At 46.4% G+C, this 20,954-nt stretch overlaps 1 protein-coding gene across 5 annotated transcripts in view; it reads right to left on the bottom strand.

The window, feature by feature from the left end:
- Positions 1-20,954, bottom strand: part of GPM6B (glycoprotein M6B) — a 158,761-nt gene that overhangs the window by 34,210 nt on the left and 103,597 nt on the right. For 2 of the 5 annotated variants that reach the window (XM_077146313.1, XM_077146314.1), the window contains exons 1-2: positions 7,858-8,219; positions 1,257-1,376 (exon numbers count right to left, since the gene is read on the bottom strand). The exons of 1 other annotated variant lie outside the window; for it this stretch is intronic. In XM_077146313.1, coding sequence (XP_077002428.1) covers positions 1,257-1,376; positions 7,858-7,918 — 181 coding nt within the window. In that variant the 5' untranslated portion in view covers positions 7,919-8,219. Of the gene's footprint in view, positions 1-1,256; positions 1,377-7,857; positions 8,220-20,954 lie in introns of those variants that run through there. 2 more of the 5 variants (XM_077146315.1, XM_077146317.1) reach the window with 1 other exon arrangement.

Below are 20,954 nucleotides of genomic sequence, written 5' to 3'. Positions count from 1 at the left end.
CCCCATCATTCCCAGGCCTGCACCTCGAGCAGGAACCTGCTCCTTCCTGGGACTCTCACTTGCAACATCACCAGCAACCCGATAGCACCACAACCTCTCAGTGCACCATCCCAGAAATAAAAAACTCTAAAACCCAAGGATTTCTCTCCCTAATTCACTGGGCAGCAAAACCTGTCCCGCACTGAACTCACCCGGTGCCAAGCCCCGACCTGACAGGAAGAGAGGCAGTTCGCAGGGGCCAGGGCTCTGACCAGGCTCCCAGGAAGGCGCATCGCCTCGGCTCTGTGGAGCACCGCAGGTCTGGCTGGCGGAACTGGGGGGTATGCACCACGTTACCTTTTGGAAACCCCCCAAAATTCTGAATCCCGAAGCAAATCTGGCCCCATGGGTTTTGCAAAAGGGCTGCTGCTTGGCCCACCCGCAGCCCAGCATTTGGTCAGAGGGCCCGGTGCCCCCGCACCTCACTGCCCCGCAAGCGGAGGAGACTCTTTAGGACCCACGGAGGGAGGCTCCGCGTGTCTGACCCATGTGCGGACCTGCTTTATTCACGTCCACGGCCAGTTCCACCTGGGCCCGCTCACTGGGTCTCCGCTAACCGAGCCAAGGGTCGAGACCACGCAGGCTCCAGGGCCCAGCGGCCCCCGCCCCACTGCAGCCCCGCAAGGTGGCCAGGGCCGCTCCCCCCGGATCCAGCATCTAGCCGCTCTGAGAGCCCAGGAACTGGGTGCAGGGACCTAGCCGGCAGGGGCTGAGCACATGGCCACTTCAGCCAAATTTCCTGGGCTGCAATTTTTTCCTTCTCAAAGGCAACAAACAATATTAAAACAGACTGACGCAAAGCAGCAGGGCCAGGATGGCGTTTCAGGAACCTTCCAGGAACCCTTGGGGACAAGGCTTCTCCCGCGCCCTGCCTCAGTTCTCGGCCCCCTGGGCGGGCACCTGTGGACCCCCCACCCCCACCCCACCGCCGCCTCGGCTCTGCTGCCGGAAAGGTCGTGGCTAACCCAAAGAGTCGAGCACAGGCAAAGAGGGAGGAGGGAGAAGAAAGAGGAGAAAGATGGGGTGGAATGGAGGTGGGGGGCGGAGAGAAAAAGATGATTAAAAAAGTTTGAAAGGGTCAAGTCCACCCACCCCCATGTGAACAAATTAATGCATCAAGCAAAACACAGAATATCACCCAACTGAAAGAGCCATTACAAAGAACAAAGAGCAAACAGTCGACTTGCTCTGGGAATTCACCCCGAGGCTGTATTTACCTGGACTGCTCAAGGGGCCAGCCCTGTCCCCCAGGGTTGGCACAGGACGGTACTGGCGCTTCCTTGAGCCTGGGTACATCCAGTGGTACCTGCCAATTTCCATCTCAGCTCTGCTGTCCACTGCCAATTTCAGGTGGCAAAGAGTCAGTGTTTCTATCTCCACAGAAGAGTCCATAACAGCATTTTAATTTATTCTTTTACCATATAAAGGAAATTGGGGAGTTAACAAAATATGCTATTGAAATGCAAGCTTCAGTACCAACCCATCAACTCGGCATCATTTAAACTGAGAGCCTCAAAGATGCCCCGCTCCAGTTTTCAGTTTGTTACTTAGATCACCAAAATGGTCTTTTCTTTCCTTATTTTCTCCATCTTTCCCCTCCCCACTGCCCCCTGGAACGTTCACTGTGGGCAGACACTATTCTTTTGTAAAAATCCAGCATCTTACAATAATATTTTTCCTTCTATTTTGTTTTCAGTTCAACAGAGCAATATAATTGTTGCCAGATGCACAAGCAAAGGTGACTGTGGACTCGCACTCTAAAAGGAGCCCAACTCTAGGCCTGAAAACCTGGCAAATAGACTTGTGGTCTGCTGAACCACAGATGAAATGCCTGCACTCCCACAGACACCTGCAGTATTCTGCAGCCCATCTTAAACTTGGTACTTCAGAGTCTAGAATGTTCTGGATTAGATCCTGTTTCCAATGATCTCCCAGCATGCTACAGTGAAAGGGCTCCCAAACCCCTGCTTCCTCACACACACGGCAACAGCCGGGCTCCCGGGGACTCGAGCCCCTATCGGATATGACAATATCTCCCACCTCTCAGGGGCTGGGGGCGGGGAGGGGGGATGAGGGGGCGGAGAAACATCTACCAATTTGCCTGGCACATAGAAGGCTCCTGCTAACTGCTGGAATTTAAATCTTGAACTCCCTAAGAGACCCTAAGATCACTATGGCTGGTTTATGTCTGAGAATCCCATAAAACCCAATTTGGGGTATGACCCTCTGGATGCCACAAATGTTTAGAGATAAAAGAAAAGATGATTCTGTCATTGATGTGGGTAATTACTCCAGCAGAAGATCAGGCATAATGCTCCATTTGGTGCCTCAAATCACTGAGGACAAGAACTGAGCGCTCAGCCCCGTCGGAAAACGTGCCGGCCAGGGGCGCCGAGTGCGGCACAAAGCCAGTCATTAAGAACTCTCATCTCACTCTCCGCCGTCCCTGAAAATGCTCAAGAAGTTGCACACTGGGTACTAGAAACAATTTTCTAAGTGGTATTTTAGAGAAAATCTTTTTGACTTCAACGTAAGGTAAGAAAGGGGGAGAAAAAAGATGTTGGGCGAAGCTCAGGAGAACACAAGCAAAGCATTTCCATTGTGGCTGCCGTTTCGTGGTGGGTGAGGAAGAGGAGAGCTGGAATAGACACTGTGCTTGCCACATGCCAGTCCCTGGCGAGCCACAGCGCTCTCGTCACCGTGTCTGTAAAACCACCCTGTGAAACAGGTGCTGTTATTATTGTCTGTGCAAATAAGGAAACTGAGGGCGAGGAGAAGGTAAGTCACTTGCCCAAGACCATTCGGCCAGGAAACCATCACCGGAAGCACAAAGTGACAAAGACTAAGCTTCCTAGAAAGACCACATCTGCCAGGCCAGGTCTTCGAAAGATATTCATCATCCTTCACTTTTAGCTATTATTTGAAATTCTAAAGGAAAGCCATAACCACATTCTAGAATATGGCAGAGGTCGGCAGCCTATGGCCACCTCTTTTTGTAAATAAAGTTTTGCTGGAACACAGCCACGCCCGTCGGCTTCCACCCCACGTCCCACAGCAGAGCCGGGGACTTGTGAGACACACCACGTGGCGCATGACATCTGCCATAGTTCCTCTCTGGCCCAGGACAGAAAAAGTGTACTGATCCCTACTATAGAATATAGCATGGTAAGGCTTGGATATAAAAAGAAGTTAACACAGCTAATAAAATAAGCCTATGAGATAGGTAATTCTTTTCTTTTCTCTAACCACGCACTCGCTGCAGAACACTGTCACTGGGTGGGCTAAGGATCCAAACTCCCTGCCTGGCCTCCGTGCCTACCCTGCCACCAATCAGCATAGTGACATATAAAACCAAGATCATATTCTGTCTAATGCTCCTGAAGACGAGTCAACACCCTTCTCCTCCTATGCCGCAGGCTGAGAGCAGTGAGGGAGGATGATGCTTCAAAGGAGAGCCTTATTAAATGAATGAATGAATGAGCAAACAGAGGAGCAACAAAGCAAACACAAGTGTGGAGCTGGGAGCGTTGCTGCGCTCTCTTAGAGGCCAGCGTGCGTCACCTTTTTGCCTTCATCCCGTAGCCAACCTTAATGCTGGGCAACCATCTCACCTGTGTGTACACTGGTCCCCGAGGAGAGAAAAGGCCACAGAATGGCTTTGGAAGCACCCCAACTCATTGCCAGTCCCTGTAGGGGGGGAGTTTAGATCATGGGGACAATGACTTGTTCCAAGGATGTCAGATACACCAAGACTAAAAAGTTATCGTATTAAGATTATTTACCCTAAATTTATCTGGACAGCCAAATAACAGATAAACTGGATTTAAGATTATAATCTTAATTTCCAGGAAGACAAATCTAAATTTCCAGAATTCTTTTTCTAAGGAAGTCGCAAGGCTGAGTCGTGAAAAGCACGCTAGTGGAAATGACGATGTGCAGGAGGAGATGCACCAAATGGCTCACTAAAATCTTTTCCACATTTCAATTTTCTAAAAAAAAAAAAAGCAAAGCAAAAAAAGCGGTATCACATCTACCACATATGTCTAGCACCATCTGGTGGGCCACACTTTTCTCTACAACCTATTCCCCAGACGCTCTTCAGATGTCCTCCTTGGCAGATTGTTACAGAGAGAAATTGCATCTAAAACTTTCTCTGCGCCATATTCATCTATTCAAGTTGGAAAACGTCAGTAAAAATTTCAAAACCAAATCATTGTAAGATCATCAGGAATAGCATACGAGCCACGTAGTCTAGAAAAGTGCTTTTTTTGCTAAATAAAATAGGAGAGCCCAAAGTATGCTCATTTTGCTAACTTTTTTTAAAAAAAGCATAGGAAATTAATATTCATTTGATTAAAATGGATGTGTGAATTTTTTTTAAACAAGACAACAATTGGAATTCATTTCTTACTTTGACTGTATCCTGTAATTTATTTTAAATTACACATTGTTTCCAATTTACTATGTTTTTCTTCCTATGTGGTTAGGACCTTAATATGATGCCTGGAATTCTGGAATTTATTTCAGCAATGAATCATAGGGATTCTGCTAGCCTAACTATAATAGTTTCCATTGATTCCAATTTTCCATATATAATGAAAGTAATTTGCATCAAAGATTCTTAGGGCCTCCCCAACACACACATTTAATAGAACATGAAAAGTTGTTCTTATGATTCACTTGTTTTCCTACTCTGTGATTATATAACTTCCAGCAATTCCGGATGCATTTGTTTCCACAAATGAATTGACATCAAGTGATACTCCACAGAAATAAATGGAAACCCAACTCTCCATCTCTTTATGGTTGATCCCATGAGCTATTTCCTTCTATTCTGTCCTATTCATTTCCCCCACTTACTCCATTTCAGTGAGTCTCTTTACTCATTTCTCACAATCTGATTTAATTCCTCCAATTAAAAAATTGCCATTTGTGGTTATTTGGCATTTCTGAAAATGAAAAAGCCTGCCTGCTTTCCATAAAAGATTGCTGAATGTCTATTAAACACTTCCTGTGAATTTTAGTCATCTGACAGCACTCTGTGACAAAAGCTGTGAGACTGGTCCTAAACACTTAAGGACTTGGAATAATTTTTGTCTAAAATGAGAACAAAGTCATTCTGATTTAGTTTCAAGAAACAGCACTTTGCAGGAGCTAGTGAATCACAGTAGCTGGGATGGACCGTCTGCTCCTAACTCCCAGGAGGGACATAACTAGAAAAGCTAAGGTAGATTTAGAAAGCTAAATTTAGTCTACATTGGTAATAAACACAGTAATAACTAGGCAAAGCTATTTATTCACAAGGTCTCGGCTATCAGCCTTTGGGCAATAGCACCCCAAATTAAAAGACAGGCATCGCCCCTAGTGCCAACAATCAACAGAGAATGGGAAAGGAGGAACGGAAGGGGAGAAAATATGCCTATGTGACAAAACGTATCGGGTTAAATCCAGTAAGTAAAATTCCTTGCTGAGAGTGTAAAAGAAAAAGCAACAAAACAGAACACAACTAACATGTCCCCTAGTTGAAGAATGATGTGGCGCATTCTGTAAGTAACTATGTCAAAATTTTAGATGTTAGGTTTACTACAATAAACAGATTTGACAAACTTAAAATTAAACCAAAAGGAATACTGGAATGGCGAGCATGCACAAAACATTTGCAGCTACGGTTTCATGTGTACGTATGTGCCTTTAATGCAAGGGATGATTAAATTGGGCAACTACAAAGAAGATACTTGTGTGAGTTTTGACTGTGCAGCTGGCATCTGAGCTTGTTCAACTAAACAAAGATTAGAGGACGTCCCTGTTCCGATCAACACTTACGGTGGGTAACAAAGCAGTCACAGCCCCTGCTGCTACAGTAAAATTAAGTTTCCTGGCCCGTATTGTTATTCAGGGGTGTAGCGTACATGTGACAAGATCTTTTGGTGGCTTGGTCTTTTCGAATGATTTGGAAAAACAGCTAGGGTTTCTCAACTCGGGTAATTTTTAAAGCTCCTTGGGGAATTAGCCTCTGCTTCTGATTTTGTCACTAAAACCATACCTAACAAGTTTGCCCATATAGGTGGATCAGGGATGTGGGAAGCAATCTGCAGATTTGTTATGAAATAACATTTAATTGCCATAAGATAATAACGGCCCACGAAAGTACATTTTGATGGGCTACACAAGTGTGTAGCCAGGACTTTCAATAGGGTTTATGATCCCTGCTTGTTTTTGGAGAGGAAAATTAAAGGTATGTTTTTGCGGAGATCAGAACAGTCTTATCTGTCCTTGGTAAACTCCATATTAGTAAAAAAAAAAAAAAAAAATTAAAGTTATGTCCTAAACACAATCACCTATCTTAGGAAAAAAAAAAAAAACAAGGATCTTTAAACTTTCATCTCAGTTCCTCAGCTTGGTGAGCCTTCCTGAGGGCTGGCGTTATTGCTATTTGGTCACTTATGCGGGTTAAAAGAAAATAACATACACACATAAAAGAAAGGCCAGGCCAGGATTGGTTGGTTGGATGCTTGTTTTATGGGGGGTGGGGTGGTGTGGGGAGGTAGGTCTGAGGCTGGGATTCAACTAAACTTCCAATTTAAAAATGAAATTGCTTCGGTTCAGGATAAAACATTAGTAAAGTATTGGGTATGGGAAAAATTCCATATAAAAACAGGGAGCCTCTTGCTGCTAAGTTGGACTACATGCAACTCCCGTTTTGTGGGTTAAAAATGGTCGTCTGGCGGCAGTCTCATATGGCTCAGCCTACACAGCCACACATAAACCACAGCTGGGTCTCCATCCTGAAGAATCACTATTGTTTAGCGACTGTCAGGGGGCCCCAGGGCTAGGGGCAATAACCTTTAGCACGATGGTTCTTTCTCTTAGACCCCTCACAGGGATAGGGTCTGTCTCAGGCTCTTGTGCCAGTCTACCCTTTTGGGCGAGGGAGAGGAATTACAAGGCAGTGCAATGCCATTAAACTAGCAGGGGCTGAGCTGATTCTACGGGGTCTTGAACTTGAAATCAGTCCATCACCTAGGAAAAGAGAGATGAATTTTAGCTTCTCTTCTCTGCTATTTGCTTACTGCAAATGCCCTTCTAAGATCCCTTTCTCGGGAACAGTACCTTTATGCTTAGTCCTTCCCCAAATCTCCAAGTCACCCGCAGCGGAGGCCACCACCCCACCCCACCCTGCCCCGCCCCCTCCCCGTTTCCATCAGCCCTGGCCGACAGAGCTGACATCCTCTCTCTCAACTTCCAAGGAAATAGTTACAACATGTCACAGCGGCCAGGAACTGATGCACTGAAATAGCAACTGTGTTAGGATAAGAAAACAAGCGAATGTCCCAATCACTCCAGTATCAGCAGCTGCAAAGCACATTTCATCCGCATGCCCCGCCAGTGGGACCCTTTTCAGCATTAGCACAAAACTGCCCATTCCAGGTCCCTGGACTACGCCTTGGGCTTCTAAGCCATAGTAGCGTGCAGGACATGGGACCGAAGATGCACTAATTTTATCGACAAAAAAAGCAGAGAGTTGGCCCAATCCATCTGCCCAAGGGGACAAACTACAAAGAGCCTGCTACGAAATACACCGTGTTCAGTGCAGAGAGGTTTGCAACAGGGGTGGATCGGAGCAAGGCTGCTCTATTAATTTAACACCAGCCTATGGGAAAAAAAAACCAAAAACAAAAAACCCAATCCTGAAAGCAAGACCCTGCTATAGGGATTGTTTCAGAGACATTTTCAAAGCCACCAAACCCGGCTAAGTCTCTTTCCAGCACCCCCCAGTGAAAAGCTTTAAACAGGCTATTGTCAGGGAGCGCTGGGTACCTTTTCTCTCTTGGCTTTGTTCTGTATTTTCCTCCGCTGCAGTTTCCATGGTTGGCTTCATACCATCCACCAAAAATGCTTTTCCCCGCTACCCCCAACACACTTCTTTTCCCCTCCTCTTCCTTTTCTTTTGGGCTCCCTCCGTCTCTTATTTACACCCAGGTCACTGAGAGGGTCTGTTCTTCACGACAGTAGATTACAGTCCCTCCAAGATGCAAAAGTCTTGTCAGCGTCAATTTCCCTCTGCCCACTGGTCCACAAAGACAGCTGCCAAGGAGCAGGATCACCAAGGAGCCCGGTTATAAAACAGCCATTCTGTGCCCGATTGTGCCTCGAGCCTCAATGCGGCTCCAACGGGGCAGCCCTCCCCGCCCCCCCCCCCCGCCGGCCCGGACTCCCCCCCCTCCTCTCCCACGCGCTCTCTCCTTTCTCCCGGCCCACTGCACCCAATGAATGCTAATGAATTCTCCCAGGAAAGCAGAGATTTGTGACATCAGAGGAGGGAATGTGGAGGAGAAAGACAAGCGCCCCCTCCAACTACCACGTGACCTCCCCCGGGGTGGGGGGGGAGGTGGCCACCAATGAGCACGGCTCGCTCTTTCCCGTGGGACCCCTCCACGGCGCCGCCAAGCTCTGTGATTTATTTCCATTGCCCCCTAACCTGGCAAGATATATTCAAAGCACTTGCCCATGGTCTCAGCTGTATCTGCTTTCCGTAACATTTGTCTTTCACTCAATCACTCTCAATCCCTCTCTCTCAGCTGGAGAGCTACATCAAGCGATCTTAAATATATATACCTAGTATATATAGTAATTAATATATAATTAATATACACGTGTATATAGAGAAGGGAGAGAAAATACATAAGAGGAAAGAAAAACCCAAATGTGGGTTTAACAACAGCAGCGTAGCAATTTGCTGTTAGAACCCATTCCCTAGTCTGCAGCTAAAAGATGTAATAGGACGTTCAGAGCAAACTCAAGTTAGGAAAAGGTGCCCCTTCTTATTTAAAAATAAGCATAATATGCTACGGGTATATCTAGCTGATGTTCTGGTGGCTTCCTGGAATGAAAAATCAAAAGAGAGGGCTTTTCTGCTTGGGTGTGGTTCTTTTTCACATCGTTTTATTCATTAGACGCGTTCCCTCAAAGCCAAAAAGGCATGTTCAAGAGTATTATAAATGGTCAATGGAAAAGCAACTGTACCCATGACAAGGCTGACGGCTACTGTCACAAGCCCTGTCACACACTGAGATATGAAGGGACCAAGGGGGTCACAAGCTGTCCACACGTATAAGCCTTCACCCTGGTTAGAAGCCATAGGTTTCTAAGCTTCACTAATTTCTACACCAGCTTTTAAACATTTGGTTGACCCACTTCTCTTCGTAATCGCTATATTAATAACAACAACAAAAAAAACATTTGGCTTAATGTGCAAGTGCAGCAATGAGTGTGGAAAACCGCAGGGTGAGAATGGAGTCTGCTTGGGGCTTGCGCCTGACACCCATCTTGGAAGCGAATAGAAAGGCAACTTGGAGAGCACCTTCTCCTAAAGAATTCTCCCAAGTTTTGAGGGCTTGTAACTCAATACTTAAAAAATAATAATAACAAAAGCGAATAAGATCCCCGACTCAAAATCCTCTAACAACCTGATCTTCTAACGCATTAGTTTTAGATAATCCCCAAAGCTCTCTACATTCAATACCTGCGGCCCTGGCAAACCAGAAGAGATTTTGAAAACCAGTCCGGCCCGTTTCTATATTTTCTTTCCATTTTCCATCTGGCCTTGCACATTAACTGTAGTGCCGGAGCGGGGGCTGGGGGGGGGCAGGCCCACAATTAACTGCTCCCTGACGTCACGGCCAGGCCAAGTTTATTGTCTCACGATGAGGGGACTGAGAAGCGTGATAAGCCAAAAACTGCCGGGTGTTGAAAAAGCTGAGTTTGTGAGCTACCTTCCATCGCGGAGGGCCCGCATACCTCCCGACAGGGAGGTCTTCAGCGTTGTGTGCAAACGCTACTTAGGTCCATTCAGGCGGAACGACTCCAACTGTTATTTTGGGGCAGGCTTGTTTCCCTTCAACACTTCAAAGGAGAATTAAAACCAAAACAAAATTCAAGTCAGCACAAAAGAGGACAAGCACGATTAGCTATGTTATTGCTTTTTTAAATTTTATTATTATTTTTTAAGGTGACTAGCGAAAGCCATTCAATTATAGAACCGGCTGGACAGAACAATTTAATTTTTCGGCTATTATTTAATAACATTATTTTTAAGTGGTGACAGAAGTGGACAGGCAGGATATGGAAGATATTCTCAATTTTAGGACAAGCCTAGCTCTGTATTATAATAGTCAGGAAAATAAAAGCCATTGGACAAGTTGTTCACACATCCTCCAGTGGAGAACTTTAACCACTTTTAGGCTGAAAATCTACATGTAAATTAATATACTCATCACCTTTGCCTTATTTACCAGTTCACCGTTTTCTTTTCCCTAGGTATATAATAATGTGACAATTCTAGAAGTTACATAATTGATGCTTATGAAAAACCATTCAAGTTGGACAAAAAGTAATAGAAAATTTGTCAGCAGCAAGAAAGAAAACAGAGTTTTATAGTATTTCTGAGGTCTGCACTCATTTTGGGCCAGAAAAATTGGGATATGTAGAATGAGCAGAAATGGAAATGTCTCCCAGAACTGAAAAATAATTCTTGGAGCCCCCCCTCACCCTGCTTTTAAGGCAGTCTGGCTGAAGGTAAGACTACTTCTGAAAAACCAAAAGAGGGATAAGAGATATTGACACAAAACGGACGTTTCAAGTAGAACCACAGAAAATTGCTAATATTGACCAAGGAAAAAGCAGCGTCACGGGGTTCAACTTGTAAGTTCGCAGGCCTGTAGACATCAGCTCAGCTCAGCAAACACTGCAAAATACCCTCCTGAGTGTGAACACCCACGAGAGGTGTACCTGGCGACAGGGAGCACGTGGGCTAACGGGCCACAGAGCCCCCCCACCAAGGGCGAGCCTTACTGCTATGAGCACTAAGGGATCATGCATGAGCACAGAAAGAGGAGAAAGGGGATCCGGGGAAAGCATCACAGAGTTGCCTCTGTGGAATGGTTAGAATCCTGCTGGGAAGGCAAAGGGAGGGAGGAATGTTCCGGGAAAAAATGGAAACATAAGAAAAAAGGGGTGTTGTCAAAGTGTCCAGGGGCTGGGCTGGCTTCTCTGATAGAGGGTCCGAGCACAGGGAAAGTCATGGGTGGTGGGGATGGTGAGTGGGAGGGGAAAGATGGGACGTGGCTCACCGGGTAGGTTGGGGACCAGGTAGAACGAACTCCAAAATGCTTACCATGGGGGCAGAGCGTGGAGACGGAAGTTTCTGCAAAGGGCATGAAGTTAGCAGCATCAAATAGTGCCAAACATCAAAGCGGACCTGATCTATTTTGCAAAGCTTATTCTGCTGGTGTTAGGTAGAGCCGGACAGGATGAGACGAGAAGATGCAAAATGAGTTAGGAGTCTCCTGAAACTGTACACACAAGAGATGGCAAGGATTCCACTTACGCGAACAAGCCAGAATAGGCAGACTCAGAGAGATGGTGAGTACAGGTCACCAGGGGCAGGGGAATGAGGAGTTAATACATAATGAACACGTAGGGTTTATCTTTGGGGTGATGGGAAAGTTCTGGTAATGGAAGGTGGTGACGGTATGCTCAAGAATACTTATATATATGTTGCCACAATTTCAAAAAAAGAGCCACTAAAGAGACGATGTCAATTAAATGCAACACATAATCAGAATGATAGAGGGAGGAGGGCTGGGGGCACAAATGAAATCAGAGAGATAGATAATAAAAACTGAGATGGTATAATCTAGGAATGTCTAGAGTGTATAATGATAGCAACTAAATGTACAAATTTAAAAAAAATTGTTTTTGCATGAGGAAGAACATAGGAATGTCATTATTGCAGGGTGTTGAGAACTGTTAGTAATTAATATTTTAAAAGTTTAACTTATGTGTGAGACTAAAGCAAAAAATATTAGGTGGAAAATCTATATTTTGACTAGTGCATTTCCTGATGTAACTTATGTAGACAGCTTAATTGAACACGATAGGTACATGGAACTTTGAGTAGGGCATGAGATTTTGTTGGTGTGTCCAGAGTGATGCCCCGATAAATCCAAGAGTGATTTGAACGGTGAATAAGAAAGTATCTGCAAGGTCCCTTTTGGGGAATGGTGGGGGGGGGGGGGGGAGCGGGGATGATTCAACTTCCCCAAGTTGAATTCTTGATATTCTCAGAAGCAGTGCAGACAGCCAGGACAATAGGCTGTGCCCCGAGTCTTGGGGTTTGTTCATGTGAAGCTTGGCCCCACAAAGGATAGGTCAAGCCTACTTAAAATCAGGCCTAAGAGTCACCCCCAAGAGAACATCTTTTGTTGCTCAGATGTGGCCTCTCTCTCTCCAGCCAACACAACAAGCAAACTCATTGCCCTCCCCCTGTCTACGTGGGACATGACTCCCAGGGGTGTGGACTTTCCTGGCAACATGGGACAGAAATCCTAGATGAGCTGAGACCTAGCATCAAGGGACTTGAGAAAACCTTCTCCACCAAAAGGGGGAAGAGCAAAATGAGACAAAATAAAGTGTCAATGGATGAGAGATTCCAAACAGAGCTGAGAGGTTATCCTGGAGGTTATTCTTCTGTATTAAATAGATATCACCTTGTTAGTCAAGATGTAATGGAGAGGCTGGAGGGAATTGCCTGAAAATGTAGAACTGTGTTCCAGTAGCCATGTGTCTTGAAGATGATTGTATAATGTTATAGCTTTCACAATGTGACTGTGTGATTGTGAAAGCCTTGTGTCTGATGCTACTTTTATCTACCTTGTCAACAGACAAGTAGAACATATGGAATAAAAATGAATAATAGGGGGAACAAATGTTAAAATAAATTTAGTGTGAAATGCTAGTGATCAATGAAAGGGAGGGGTAAGGGGTATGGTATGTATGAATTTTTTTCTGTTGTCTTTTTATTTCTTTTTCTGAATTGATGCAAATGTTCTAAGAAATGATCATGATGATGAATATGCAACTATGTGATGATATTGTGAATTACTGATTATATATGCAGAATGGAATGATATGTTAAGAATGTTTGTGGTTCTTGTCATATTTTTAAAAAAAATTTAAAAATTAATAAAAATTAAAAAATGCAATACATAATACTAGTAGGATAATGGAAGAGAAAAGGCTCAAAAGGACATTATTGAAATATCTATATATAATATATTGGAATATTCACTGCAAGCTTTATAGCAATGCTAACATTCTTGAACTTGATAACTACACATAAGGTTGGCTTCATAAATGAATATCCTTGTTCTTAAATGAGCACAGAAATATATTAAGTGTTGAAGGAGTGTGACATCTACAAGTATACTCAATTGCTCAGAAAACAGACCAATAGATAGAATGACAGACAGATGGATAGAGAGAATGATACAGCAAATGTGGCAAATGCTTAAAGTGGTCGATCAGGGTACATGTAGGGAGGGGTATATTGGAGTTGTCTCTATGGGTTTTGAATTGTTTGTGTATCTGTCCGGCAAGTTTAACATTATTTCAAAATGAAAAAATCTCAAGGGAAAAAAAACACTATGGGAACATAGAGAAGAGTGGAGGAGACGAACTGGGTAGTTGAAAAGGCTTAAAAACAGGTGATAGTTCAGTTGAGCCTTAAACAATAAAAATGATAACACCAGCAAATAAAAAAGAGAAGGCGAGGGCTTGGCCCGCGGCCGGGAGAGGGGGTGGGGCTAGGGGGCGGGGCTAGAGGGGAGGGGGCGGGGCTAGAGGGGGCCGTGGGCACCGCAGAGGGGACGCCGTGGAAGGCGGTGGCTGGCAGACCCAGCTCGGTGAAGGGCGGAAGGAGTCCGCTGAGGAGATGAGCACGAACAGCGTAGGGTGGCGCAAGGACACCCTTGGGGGACTGCCTTGGAGGAATTCTGGAATATGGCTCCGAAGGCAAGGGGCTAGGCTGGAGACATCGATGGGGAAGTCATGGCACAGAGGCAGCCCTGGGGGGATAAGAAGCCCGGCTCTGTGCAAATGCAGCTTCTCAGGTCCCCCACCCCGAACGCTCCTGTCCAGAACAGCAGCCCTGGCTGCTCGGCGCCCTCACCTTTGTTTATTTTCATTGTCTCTTTCACCAGTAGCCAACACGGAGCTATGAACTTACTGACTTGTTCATTGTCTAAGGGAAGGAATTCTTGGATTTGCTCACTGCTGTATTCTTTCCAGCCCCTGGAACTGTCCCTGGCATGTATCAGGTCCTCAGTGAATATATTTTAAATGAAAGAATGTGAGCAAATGATCAGGATGAGAGGCAGAATACAGACAGAGGAATTAGAACTCTGGGGACGTCAACACCGAAATAAAAAGGGAGAAGACAAACTTTAAGAGGAGGGTAAAAGAGACTAAGAGGGGAAAGTCAAAAGTGGGGAAACAGGGACAAAGTGACATCATGGAAACAGGACAAGGTTCTGCAAAGGGCATCACGGTAACAGCATCAAATACTATAGAAGGAGCAAAAAAGGCTGAGGACAGAAAGTAGCTTGTACCAGCGAGGACGCAGCATGGTCTCTGCAAAGAGAGTTTTGTTGAAATGGTGGGGGCAGAAGCCGGACTTCCACCTGCTTCCATTGTTATTACTCTCAAAACAGGAGGGGCCTGTGGTTCTATTGAACTTGATACTTATAATGCCAGGTTCACACCTGTGTCTGTGTGGGCCCCACCTTTCCAACTGGGCAAGATTAACTGTAGAAGACAAATTCAAAATTATTATATGAATTTTCTTCCTTTGTTTGCCTTGTCTCCAAGAGTAAGAAACATGCTTTACGTATCTCATATGTTCATGATGTGAATCATCGTGGGAGTGATGAACAGGACCAGACAAGGTGAGAATGCTGGGTAGGAGCACAGCGGCCACCAGTGCTTCGTTGGCAGGTTCGTTCATGTGTTCATTCGTTCATTCAGCAAAGATGCACAGAGTACCTATTGTAGGCCGGACACGGAGCCACTCTTCTCTGCTGTATGACTATGTGTGCACAGCCAACTGGGAAGGCATCGGGTTGCAGGATAAGCAACCCACATATTCTTATTATGGTCCCACAGCTATCAATAAAACAATAAACTTTTTGTCAAGTGCCCCCTTCTTCCAATTTTCTGGACTTAGGTTTCTTCAGGCCTCAGGGTATCGCCTCACTGGAGAGTCATTAATCACGGAGAAAGAATATGTCCCCGATTCCTTCTAACCACTCACTCCTCAGAAATATTCATGGCTCATGGAACATTTTTCTGAAAGTCCAGATTCCTGCTCAGACCCATGGACAGAAACTTCTAGTGGTCATGATGCAGCTCAATGGACAGAGCCTCATCTCTTTTGCCTTCTCCATTCTTGGCAGTGACTGTTTTCTTTCTGGGTCATTTCTCTCCCTCTAGTGATGGATACTTCCTCCTTTCTGAGGCAATGTTGATTTCCCAGTATCTCAAGCCCTTATCATCTCTCCTGTCTGTGGTGCTAGGACTGCACTTGTGGTGACCACCTCCAGTGGGTTTTCCCCACGGCTGCTCCCCCCACCTCACCCCTGGGGCCTCCTAGGAAGCAGGAACCTAGCCTGCCCTGGCCAAGGCATAACCCTTCCTTCTCAGCCCTCAGAGGCAGTCCCTACTCAGAGCAACAGCTCAGAACCAGAGGAAACCTCACTTCCCTTCTAACAGGCAATCCCTGGTCTGCTTACGAATGGGTGAATTTTAAACAAATTGCATTATAAAAGAACAGTTTGTTAAATGGCTCCCATTTTCCCATTACACCCTGTGATAAGGTCAAAGATGTGTTCCAGTCGCTAATATCTGGGCCTCTGAAGAAAAGAGCATTCCAAATACAGCATGAATTCTGAACTTTATGTTTAAAGCAGAAAGAACACGTTTTACCAGAAGCAGCAATAAATATTCAAAAGACTAATACTTCTGGGCTGTGTTCAAAAGGCTGTATAAAATTAAAAGCACGGAAATGAGAAATAGAGTACAGGGCCAGAAAGTTAGAATATGGTCGTCTAGAATTGTCTCTCTTCATAATTAGGCCTTCTCAAAGCTTCATCAATTTGGCAGAGCTTCTCTGCCTCCCATTACCGGAATTAAGTTTCTAATTTTACATCCCATGTGGACTATATATACATATATATATATACACCTTTTGAGCCTTTGCTGTTCTTATTCTCTTTCCTGGTATATTTCCTCAGTAACTCCTTTATGTTTCTTATGCTCTCCTTTAGAGGAAAGGACACTGCATGATGCTCAGAGCTGAAATGCCAAATCAAATTGAATGATGCCTATGAAAACTCCTTACACATTGTAAAGCTCCATAAACGTAAACCATCGCTGTCAGTGTCTCTCTTTAATGATAGAGATGGTTCTCAGGCAGGCCACTGTTCTGGAAACTGGCTAAGATGGGTAAGGAAGAGCCAGGAACACGGTGAGCCCTGTTCTTCCCCATCTAATCAGCTGCTAGTGCAATGCCAAGCAGTGTCCTCATTAGGAGCTCGGGGAGCCACCAAAACAGCAATTGTGGTTGCCAAAATTGAGGTGTGATGGGTCTCTCTCTCTTTCCTGGCAAAGCTCTTATTGAATCTCATTTTCAAAAGAGAAGCAAGAACCTATCATAGCTTGCCAAACCCCAACCAAAACCATTCCTGCCAATCCTAAAGAACACCTAGGGCATTACAGAAGATTCTACAAAGGTTCCATGCACTAGGGTAACTTTCCAGAAACCTACAACCTCCAGATGGGTCCCTGGACCAGATAAGTTCTGAAACCTAGAGGGCCCAGCCTCTCCCGAACATCAACTAGTTCCATCCCTCTATCCAATTTTATCCACAGCCCATTCCAACATGAAAACATTAGAATGGGCAGAGCCCTAATACCCCTAAAGAGTGGGAGAAAGCTCAAGAGTAATCATGGAGTTATACAGAGAAGGTCGGGATTAACAAATGAGTATGAGTGCTGAATCATTATATTGAAAGTCTCCAGTATCTCAGGGCAGCTAGAGGTAAAAATCTAGAACTGTGGAATTGTGATGATAAAAGCACAGCTATATGATGATATTATGAAGCACTGATGGTACACTTTAGGTGATTACGTGGTATGGGAGTATATGATATATATATATCAAAAATAAAAAATAAAGGTGAACAAGAAGCATGACAAGGTTAGCCATGGCATGAAGACCTTTGCCACCCCAGGCCGTCGAGGGCCACAGCATAAGGAAGTATTGCGTTCTCATCACAGTTGTGTAATGCACCTGCCTGTCCCTGAGGCAGGTCAGCACAGCCACTCCTCTTCCCGGGCAGGCTTGCTCGGCCTTTGCACATTTGACACTTCGGGCTGGATGAGTCTTTGGTGTGGGAACGTCCTGGGCATTACAGGAAGTTTAGCAGCAGCCCTGGCCTCTGCTCATGGGATTCCGGGAGCATCCTTTGAGGTGTGCCTAAAGCACTCTGGCAGGCAAACCTGCTGGCAGTTGAGAATCACTGCCCTAAATCCATCTTTTCTTCCTGAAGTTTCTACAAGCTATTGTGATCCTGTCGGCCGAAGGGTCTCAGTCCTGGCTGCAGAGTGGAATCTCATGTGGGGAGCTTTAAAATGTCCTATGCCAGCCTCCCCACCAGAGACTCTAATTTCATGGGGTCTGGGGTGGAGGGTGGACAAGGGAGCTTTAAAATCTCCCCCAGCAATTGATGCAAGAACAATTTCCATAATTGTCCTATTAACTATGGCCTGTGGTTCACTTAGCATTCACTGTCTGCTTTGGACAGTTCTATTGATTTAAAAATATTTTATTCTAATAACACATATACAAACCAAAATTTCCCCTTTTAACCACATTAAAAAATATGTTTCAATGCTGTTTATAATGGCCACAACATCGCACCATCATTACCATCACCCATCATGACATTTCTTTCCATCATCGCAAATAGGGATTCCCTACAATTTAAGCATTAATCCCCCTTCCCTACACCTTTCCTGATCCGTGGCAACCGATATACTTGTTTCTGTCTTGGAGTTTGCTTGTTCTAATTATTTGGTATGGGCGAGATCACACGATATTTGTTCTTTTGTGTCTGGCTTATCTCACGAAAAATGAAGTCTTCAAGGTCCACGTCGCCACATGTATCAATACTTCATTCTGTTTTAGGACTGGACGGCATCCATTGTGTATATCTCTCACTTTGTTTATCCAGTTTTTAATAGCAGCCATTTCAGTGGATGTGAAATGGTAGCTGCTTGTGGCTATAGTTTGCATTCCCTAATGGCTAATGATGTTGGGCATCCTTTCGTGTCCTTTTTGGCTACATGTATATGGTCTTGGGAGAAACGTTTAGTCAACCTTTTTGCCCATTTTTAAATTGCATTGTCTTTGAGTTATAGGATTTCTTTATGTAGCCTGGATATTAAACTGTTATCGGATAAAAAAAAAAAAACAAAACATAAAAGCAAAAAAACTTCCCCCAGCAACTCCAATGTGTGGCAACTGCTGTTGGCATTGAGGACACACAAAACACATGGTATCATGACGGGGACACCATCAGAACTGCCTTAGGAAACTCGGATGGAGCACAGGGGACGGGAGACGGGGGCGTCAGGGTGCCCGTCCTTGCCTGGGTGGCGGGGGGGGGACCCGGCCCTGGGCTGAGGTGGACACGAAAGCCCTGGGCAAGGCGGCCAGGGAGCCGGCTTCCGGGCTGGCGCCGAGGTTTTCAGCTTGCGGCCCTGAAAGGAGGGGGCACGCCGGGGGATGGGTACGGAGACCAGGGGAGGCAAGGGAGGGAGAAGCGTCCTGGCGGCGGGTCTGGTAGTGCAGGCCTGGGCGCTGCAAGTGGGAACCGCTCTAAAGAGGGGCTAAGGAAGGACTGGGATGTGAAAAAGACGAAGCAGCAGGTGGGGGGTAGGGGCTACTTTGTAAAGCAGTGTGAAGAGAAGGAGCCAGAAGAAAGAATGTTCAGAAGATGCAAGTGAAGGCAGGTAAATGAGCAACGGAGCACACAGGAGAGGTGGAGGGCAAGGAGAGATTCAGAAACAGGAATGAGGAGAGAGAAGACAGAGGGAACAGGGACATTCTTTCCCCCTCAGAGACTTAAGGCATTTCATCTTGGAAGAGGTAGTGTCCAAGAGGCTGGAGGGCTGCCTACATGGTACTGAGAATGGGACAGCAGTTATTCAGTTTTCTTCCCCTGGAAGCCCTAAGGCCTAGGGATCGCCAACCTGAATGTAGGCGGGAGATGGCGGAAGATGCCCAGTCCCGGCTCCAGGCAGCAGGCCCGGGGCTGATGGGGGCTAAGCCTTCAATGCAGCCAAGCCCCCCCCCTCCCGGGAACATGGGGAGGGGAAGCGAGGGACTCCAACAATACCCTCATGGGGACGTCCTCCAGGTTCCCCCAATGCAACAGAACCACATTTAATAAAGGCAGACAAGAACCATGAAGCAGACCGTGGGCTCCAGAAGCGGTTTTCATTCAAAAACCACCAGTGACTCCTTCTCCCCGGGCACATGTGGCAGACAGCAGCCACCAGCCCGCTAGCCTACTGACCAAGCGTGTGCTGCCTAGCCATCGCCTCCCATGTGGCACCCAGGTGCCCTCATTAGGAGTGGTGCTCCACCAGTGACTAGCTCCCGAGAGGGCTCCCAATTCACCTGTCCGACATGTGCACGCGGCCCATGGGGACAAGGTGGGCATGGGCCTTGCACGCCCCTCTGCGCTGGCCGGTGAACCATGGCCACCGGGACCCTGGGCATGTCCCCGTGGCAGGGTCCTGCTCAGCTCACCAGCCACCCTATGCAGCCTGGGTTTTCCCTAACCCACAGGGAGTTGGGGGCTCGACTACAAGGCTGGGTGAAGCTGGGGTGCCCTGCGGGGTGTTTTCCTTCCATCGTCTGCCAAAACCCCAACCCGCGAGGCCTGCCCAGCTCCCTTCCAGAAAAGCACTGCCCAGAGTCGACATCCTTTTGGAAACCTCATGGGTTTATGCCCATGGGGTACCCCATTCTCAGCCTTCTCTCTACTGTCTTCCAGTCACAAATGTGGGTCCCTGGGAGTGGAAGCAATCTACACTGGGGGGTTGCAGATGGGCTTTTCCCTGCCTCCCACCCTTGGGGACGAGGGCTTGTGCCAACTTAGACCAACCCCAGCCTTCCAGGTGGTGGGCTCAAGGAAGGCTGCCCATGGCAGCAGAGCACAATGTTTGTGGCCTGCTCTGCTGAAGGAAGCCAGGCATATTCAAGTTCATGGATAAATAATAGGACACCTGGGCTGTGAACATCCTCACAACAGAGACTGAAAAACTATGGAATGAGCCTGGCAGGGCAGGGAGGAAGACGATGTGGCAGCTTTGAAGTCTGAGATCTCGGGAACATCAAGGAGGCCCTAAGCCATTGCACTGGGCCCCTGCCTTTGTCATGCTGGAGTTGCTGTCACCTTTCCCCAAAATGGAATCCCCATACAGATGAATGAGTTTCTACCTGTAGGGCTGCCCGGTAAAGGTACGTATCAGACAGGCACATGGGCCCTGAATACCTCCCAGCAAGCTGGACCCCTCCGAACCCACCCCTGACAGTACTTGCTTGACACTGAGCCACATAAAGCATCAAGCGGCCCAAAAGCTGCCTACTTCTTCCCAGGTTTTCATATGCATCCTGCAGTTTATCAACAAGCCTTCAGAGAAAACTGTAAGTGCCAGTGTTCAGGGATACTTGGCCAGTTCCCTTCAAGCACTCTCTTTCCATTTGTTGCACATGAAGGGGCTGCCAGGGATGGAGAGCAGGGGCCAAGGTCAGCCATACCCAGAGGCCCCACTGCCACTCGCTGGCGTCCCCTGCCTACTCCCATGGGGCGGGACAGCAGCTCAGCAGGTGAGGCGGGGGTCCTGCTCACGGCTGGAGACTCTCTTAGGCACCAGCACTGCTGTGGGTGCTTCAAACTACACTTCATTTCCACCATCACAGTGGTGGCATTGGGAGCTCAGTGGCGTCA

The sequence above is a fragment of the Tamandua tetradactyla genome, chromosome X, assembly GCF_023851605.1.
Source record: "Tamandua tetradactyla isolate mTamTet1 chromosome X, mTamTet1.pri, whole genome shotgun sequence".
In the NCBI taxonomy this organism is placed as follows: domain Eukaryota; kingdom Metazoa; phylum Chordata; class Mammalia; order Pilosa; family Myrmecophagidae; genus Tamandua; species Tamandua tetradactyla.
Note: the sequence above shows the minus strand (reverse complement) of the source record. Positions and strands in the feature narration are given on the sequence as shown.